Source organism: Berghia stephanieae, chromosome 9, assembly GCF_034508935.2.
Source record: "Berghia stephanieae isolate SIO BIC M18660-M18661 chromosome 9, UCSD_Bste_1.3, whole genome shotgun sequence".
NCBI classification, from domain to species: domain Eukaryota; kingdom Metazoa; phylum Mollusca; class Gastropoda; order Nudibranchia; family Aeolidiidae; genus Berghia; species Berghia stephanieae.
In genome coordinates, this window is record NC_088368.1 from 14309206 (window position 1) to 14316705 (window position 7500).

A 7500-nucleotide genomic window follows, 5' to 3' on the forward strand; every position below is an offset into this window, starting at 1 on the left:
CTCGCTTCACACGCAAAGAGACAGTGATTGATCCCGTTTTCTGATTCCCCTGTCCACACAGTAGATATTGGATAGCTGAGTCTGTTAGATCTGGTTGGAATCCGCAGGCGCAGCGTGGCTCAGCGGTACGGTTTTTGCTTCGTACCCGAAAGGAACCGAATTCGACCACCCGCTGCTACGCTCTGTTGCCTTGAGCAAGAACACCTCGCCCTAGATCAGTTTGCGGCGCTGCACTGCGGCTGATGCCTGAGTTATTCCAGTCTTCTCTTGGAATAGACCCATAGAGACAAATTTCCCCAATGGGATGAATAAAGGGAATATTATTTTATTTTTATGTTTTTACTTTGCGATAGACTAGCGTCTTATCCTAAGGATAGCAAGTTATGCTAATGTCCGTTAGGCACTTTAGAGACCGGGATTGAGATTTTGAGCTTTTTTTTTATATAGAGCAATATCCACTAAACATGCTCAAAGCCCTTTACAAGGGGTCGCTAGCCAACAGCAACACTTAACACTTAGGACGGGACATGACGCCTGGTAGGCGGTATTATAATTTTTTTCGGACAGAGACAACGCTGTTAACGGCCAGGTACTCATTTTACACCTGAGTATAGTGAGAGAATGTGAGTAAAGAGCCTTTTCCAAGGACTCAACTATGCGCCGAGCGAGGCTTGAACCCATGACCTTTCGATCCGATGGATGTTATATCACCACATAAATCAGTCAGAAATCGTTATTTATCTGTGCTGTATTTTAGTAGACATAAAGAAGAAAAGGTTTGCTGTAATAAACATAGGATTATTAAACTGGGTCAAATATTGTTTCTAAAAATAATTACCATGACATTCAGGTAAAGGTATTGACCATTTTCCGTTTTTCTTGCACCGAGCCTTTTTAGAGCCCCGCCCAACATAGACAGAGCCCTTATTACATCTGATGAAGAAAAAAAATGACATATATACTTCATTATTCCCATCATCGCCGGCATTTCCATCATCAACATTATCATATTCATCATCATCGTAATCATCATCATCATCATCATCATCATCATCATCATCATCAGCATCATCGTAATCATCATCATCATCATCATCATCGTAATCATTGCCAGCATCATCATCATTATCATCATCATCATCATCATCATCACCATTACTATCATCTTCGCAAAGTGTTTTCCGCCAGATCTAAGAGACCCAGTTACCCAAACACATCTGGTTGGACAGGGGGAAGGGGGGGGGGGAGGGGGGAGTGGGGGAGTGGGGGGGGGGGTGGGGTTCAGGAAATAAATATCGACTGCACCCGGGAATAATCTCGGTCCCTTTGCGTGTGAAGCGATTGCTCTACCAACTGAGCTATCGGGGGGCCCAAACAAGGACACAAAGCTACGAATATATTATAAACAATTTTGAGGCGTTAAACTGACGTCTGATAGCCGACCGTAATAGGCTTCAACAGTCGTGACGTCACTTCCCTCGTAATGACGCATTGTAACTTAGTAACTGGCTCTAAACTATCGGAACAATGGCGGACGCCCTTAAGATTTATTTCTCCGACTAGCATAAAAGCGTATCCCGAGGGAAAAAAAACAAAACATTATAAATCTGATCATGTTTTTACTTTTACACGTACACATTCTGATCACAAGACATATGAAAAGTTCTAGCCAGCATGAAGAATAAAAAGTACCGACTTCTTTGTTTAAAACCATGATGGCCGCCGTTGCTGGGCGACGTGACATCAGACTATTGAATCCAATTACGATATTGATTTAACACTGTTATAATGTATGACAATTTGTGTTGGTTTGAGAGTAATTACATTCCAACAATGAGCCCATAACAATTTGGGTGATCAGACCTGAAAATAGGAGCACGTCGCCCCACGACTCATGTCCTATACAATGAAAAATACACGTTTTGATATTCTGACCAGAAAATGTTTTGAGAAGAAGAGCGTCAATGGAATCGATTGACATTTTTAGGGCAAAATTTTGTGAATCGTCAAAAATGTTTGGGTAGATGGGTTAATTGGTGGTCCCAATAGATCAGTTGGTAGAGCACTCGCTACTCGATCAACGAGACTGAGATCGATCCAAGGTGGCTGTCGAGATATTTTTTCTAACCCCCTGTCCACCGAGCAGTGAATGGTATGCGGGTCTGTTAGATATGGCGGAAAGTACTTTGCGATAGACTAGCGTCCCATTAATAGGGTAGCAATCAATTACTATTGTCTGTCTTCAGTCTAAAGAAACCGAGATAAACTCTGGCTCTATGGGGCTAATGGTTCTGAAGGATTGGATTGGTTATTTATATCTTATGTTAAGTACTGTGCGATAAGCAAAATTCCTTTCCAAAAGTGCTTGGTACAATACGTTTTATACTACAACATTCATCGGTTTTATAACTCCAAAGGCCTAATGTTTCAATCTTTATTTTGTGATTAGATATTAGGATGAAATGTGATATTCACTTGAAAGTGAGGACAGATCCGACTGTTGTTTTATGTCCGTCGATCCAACCGTTCAAAAGAGGGCCAGGCCATCCACAGTCGATTTCTGTGTGGAAACAAGAAAAATTTAATCGTTTACAATTGATTTTATACAGTTAACTCATTAAACTAAATACTCACAGGGTCCCAAGCCAGTAGCAATACTTCACATGTAGAGCAAGAAGATATGGCGCCTATTTATTGTAATACAATTGTGCTCTTACATAAAAAGGCAACACGTATTTTAAAAACTTGGCTTGAATTTTTTTAACTTCTAATAATATAGATCGATAAGCCCCATCATGCCAAAACCCATAAACCTTGGGACGTCCGTGAAGTCACAGGTTTGAGAGTTGTTGACAAGATGATATCATTTCAATTGATCGATATTTCAAGGATGCGGTTTCTGGCCCAAATTTTACTTAGAGCAAATGGCCATAAACCAGTGTATTTTTGAAATATTTCTCCAATAACTGGTGCTAATAGGCTTCAGCAGTCGTGACGTCACTTCCCTTGTAATGACGCATAATAACTTGGTAACTGGTTCTAAACTATCGGAACAATGGCGGACGCCCCTATGAAATAATTCTCCGACGATCATAAAAGTGTATCCAGAGGAGAAAAACATTATAAATCGGATCATGTTCTGACTTTTATACATTTTGATCACATGCCATGTGAAAAAGTTCTAGCCAGCATGAGGAATAAAAAGTACCGATTCTTTTTGTTTATAACCAAGCTGCTGGTTGCTGGGCAGACGTGACGTCAGACTATTGAATCCATATGATCGGAACATGCTTTCATTACACGACCACAGTGGGAGCGATTTATATTCATGTTTTCGTCCAACCAAGTCATCGATCACATGATTTGTTGCTGTCCAAGGATTGGATATTTCTTAACAAATGTAAACACGCTGCTTTGTTTATGAACGTTGTAAACATACCCATTTTTCAAGCAGAACAAAATGTGATGACCAATCGTGATGCAAGATATTTCAAAAACTATGAACACTTTTCTCTAGGTAGGTCACTTTGAGCACATTTTGCAATGTGACCAATGACCTCGAGCACATGGAAAGGTAATATAGATCATCCCATTCCATCTCTTTCTTGAGTTGATGGTTTGAAAACGCTTTTAACCTCCTCCCCCTCCAGAATGGTAGTTTCATCACCATCATCATCATCATCATCATCATCATCATCATCATCATCATCATCATCATCATTGATTTTTTCACTCTGAGTCAGGGTATAGGCCACAGACAAACAGTTTCCATCCTTTTCTATCCTGAGCTAACGTTTTTCATCTAGGTCCATGTCTTATCACTTCTCTGTATGTCAGCTTCTTTCCTTCATTGCAGAAACGCTTCTTTCCTTCATTGCAGAAACTCTTCGGTCGCCCAAACTAAAATTTGTCCGCCTGTGTTTCTGTTACAATTTGAGTTTTATTGAAGGGATGTAAGCCATTCGACAACCCCCAACCTGGAAGACCAGGTGACTCAAAAAGGGGGAGTCACACCGTAGCCATCGTAAAGTTATAGCCTGATACCGTGGCCTTCGTAAAGTTATGGCCTGATACCGTGGCCTTCGTAAAGTTATGGCCTAATACTGACCAAAAAATGACGTCAAAATGCCAGTCTTTTGCCACAAAAGAAAACAAATCGTGAGTTGTATTCAATAGTTCAACCAATGAAATGACTTGTTTCCATGGGCCCTACTAACGACAACTCACTAAGCGGTGCAAAAACCAAATAATGACGTCAAACTGCCAGTCCTTTTGGATTTCAGTATCAGGCTATAACATAACGGACCAACACACAAAACTGTGTGTATCCATGAATGTTTATAGGCAGGTTAATACAGTTTAGTGAAAATTACTCATAAACGCGGATGGCAAAAAAACAATAACAAAGACCTCAGTGACGTCAACTTTGCACTATATATATATATATATATATATATATATATATATATATATATATATATATATATATATATGTTTACGATGGCTACGGTCACAGTTGAGGGACCCCGGACACCACACGGGGGAATGGTAGGTTACCTATCCCTTATATTATTTGATGAAGATTAATTAATTATTACAAACACCTCGATCTTTGAACGATAAAGAACAAACTTTAATCTAAATCTATGGAATAAATCATTTTGTTTCCTCAAACCTTCGTACTTCATAACATTTGTTTTCCTCTCTCTCTCTCTCTCTCTCTCTCTCTCTCTCTCTCTCTCTCTCTCTCTCTCTCTCTCTCTCTCTCCAACTACAAATTCTCGTCCACACGAGGTATTCACTCATTCGACTCGATACACACATTGGTGTCCATAATAGTGAACAGTACTCACAACATTATTTCTTTTTGAAAGTGTGCACTTGGCTAAGAAACTCACAACATTGCCATCCAGAATTATAACGAACCAACACACAAAACTATGTGTAGCCATGAACTTTTATAGTCTGGCTAAAACAGTTAAGTGAGAATTACTCACAAACGTGGATGGCAAAAAAAATAACAAAAACAAATACCAGAGTGACGTCAACTTCATCCTATCTATAGGTCAGTAAAAAATAAAATAAAGTGTTAGCTATACTCACTTCTTCTTTGGATGCATTCAACATTTTGAGTCACGAGAATTCCAAAGAGAAATAATTTAACGCCAGTCCAAATACACGGAAATGACGTCATACTGGGACTGTGAATCTGTTGCGGAAAATGTAGAGAATAAAATATATTCAATATTAATAATAATAATAATAATAATAATAATAATGATAATAATAATAATAATAATAATAATAATAATGATAATAATAATGATAATAATATAATAATAATAATAATAATAATAATAATAATAATAAATAATAATAATAATAATAATAATAATAATAATACTGTTGAAAACTTATATAGCGCTATAACTCCGAGACACCAGACTCTAAGCGCTTAAATTACAAATTACTTTGGCTGAAACATACTCATTCACACACACAAGCATACACACACACTCACACTCACACACACACACAAACAACACACAACAGAAACCAGACAGACCTATCTTGCTTTTCATACCATCTACTAAAGACGAAACAGATATGTTTTAAGCGAACGTTTAAATATAGACAAAGATTCTTTTTCACGAATACTCTGTGGTAAGGCGTTCCAAACAGAGGGTCCGAAATGAGAATATCTCATTCCAGCATTTTTCCGTATAGATAGAATGCGCTTGGCCAAGGAGTTCACAACATTGCCATCCGGAAGTATAGATAGTATGCAGATGACGTCACTCAGGCCTTTGTTATTGTTTTTGTCATCCGCGTTTGTGAGTTGTTCTCACTAAACTGTATTAACCAGACTATAAAAGTTCATGATTACACAGAGTTTGTGTGTTGGTTCGTTATACTTCCGGATGACAATGTTGTGAACTCCTTGGCCAAGCGCATTCTATCTATAACGGACCAACACACAAACTCTGTGTAACCATGAACTTTTATAGTCTTGTTAATACAGTTTAGTGAGAACAACTCACAAACGCGGATGGCAAAAACAATAACAAAGGCCTGAGTGACGTCATCTGCATACTATCTATACGAGGGACAACTAGTTTGGTGGAATCCCTGGCCGAACGTAAGGGGCGGGGTTTTTAATATATTTCAATTAGTTCCGAAAGGTAGGAAGGGGCAGTACCTTCAAGACAACGATACACTAAAACACAAACTTTGAATTTAATCCTTTTCTCAGCAGGCAGCCAATGCAGGTCATGAAGCAGAGGTCTGGCAGAATCCCACCTACGCTTCATGAATACTAGTCTGGCAGTGCTGTTTTGGACAATCTGAAGACGTCTCAGATTATATTGCGAAACGCCAAACAACAGGGCATTACAATAATCCAATTTCGATAGTACGAGGGACACAACCAGGTGTTTGGTCACATCCTCAGATATGAACCGTCTAATGGAAGCAATCTTTTTTAGTTGGAAAAAGAGAGATCAAACCAAATTATTAACCTGATGCTCCATCAACAGTCCAGAGTCTAAGAATGTGCCAATGTTTTTCACTTTGTCAACAATTTGAATGGAGGCATCCCCCAACTTCAAATCTGTTTCACTTTTCAACTTGCTGTTCCCAAAATACAGCACCTCCGTCTTATAATCATTCGGTTTCAGTCTGTTCTCTTTCATCCATTTCTAAACACTTTGGATACAATTCTAACTATCGGCTGATACTTCTTGTAAATTTCTCGTATTGGAAACGCAGTACAATTGCGTATCATCAGCGTATTGGTGGTAAGACAGACCGAAGCTTCTGATGATTATAGACAGAGGTCCAACATACAGAACAAAAAGAACGGATCCAAGTACTGAACACTGGGGAAACCCACAATCAAGGATGATTTCCTCAGATCTATATTCATCCACCGTAATAATCTGTTTACGATTAAACAAATATGACCTAAACCAACAAGCGCTGCACCAGACACGCCATAGGTAATTTCAACACGTTTGAGGAGAAGATTGTGATCAATAGTATCAAAAGCAGACGACAGGTCAAGCAAATTCAGCAAAGAACATGAACCATTCTTTGTCTATAACAAAGAGGAGATCATTAACAACGCTAACAAGTGCGGTTTCCGACGAATGATGTTGCCTATAGGTCGACTGAATTTTTTCTTCAATACAATTAATTAGTTTTAAGATGAGACAGTAATTGTTTCAAAACAAGCTTTTTTAAAATTTTAGAGAGTAAAGAAAGATTAGAGACAGAGCAAGAGTTTTAAATGTTCTCTTTATCTAGATCAGGTTTTTTCAAAAGGGGTTTGACATGAGCACTTTTGTAAATGTCTGGTACAGCACCTGACTGCAACGAATTATTAACAATACAATGTAAATGGTGTTAAAATTACATCAATGCACTTTTTTAGAATTAGTATTTACGGGGTCTAAATCACAACTTTTAGTTGGAGACGACATAATGCAGTCACGTAAGTAA

At 38.5% G+C, this 7500-nt stretch overlaps 1 protein-coding gene across 1 annotated transcript in view; it reads right to left on the reverse strand.

The window, feature by feature from the left end:
• LOC144979735 (sushi, von Willebrand factor type A, EGF and pentraxin domain-containing protein 1-like) overlaps positions 1-7500 on the reverse strand; it is a 47709-nt gene that overhangs the window by 39291 nt on the left and 918 nt on the right. The window contains exons 2-4 of the mRNA XM_078926706.1: positions 5104-5209; positions 2476-2560; positions 839-933 (exon numbers count right to left, since the gene is read on the reverse strand). Of these exons, the coding sequence (XP_078782832.1) occupies positions 839-933; positions 2476-2560; positions 5104-5194 (271 nt within the window). The 5' untranslated portion in view covers positions 5195-5209. The remainder of the gene's footprint in view (positions 1-838; positions 934-2475; positions 2561-5103; positions 5210-7500) is intronic.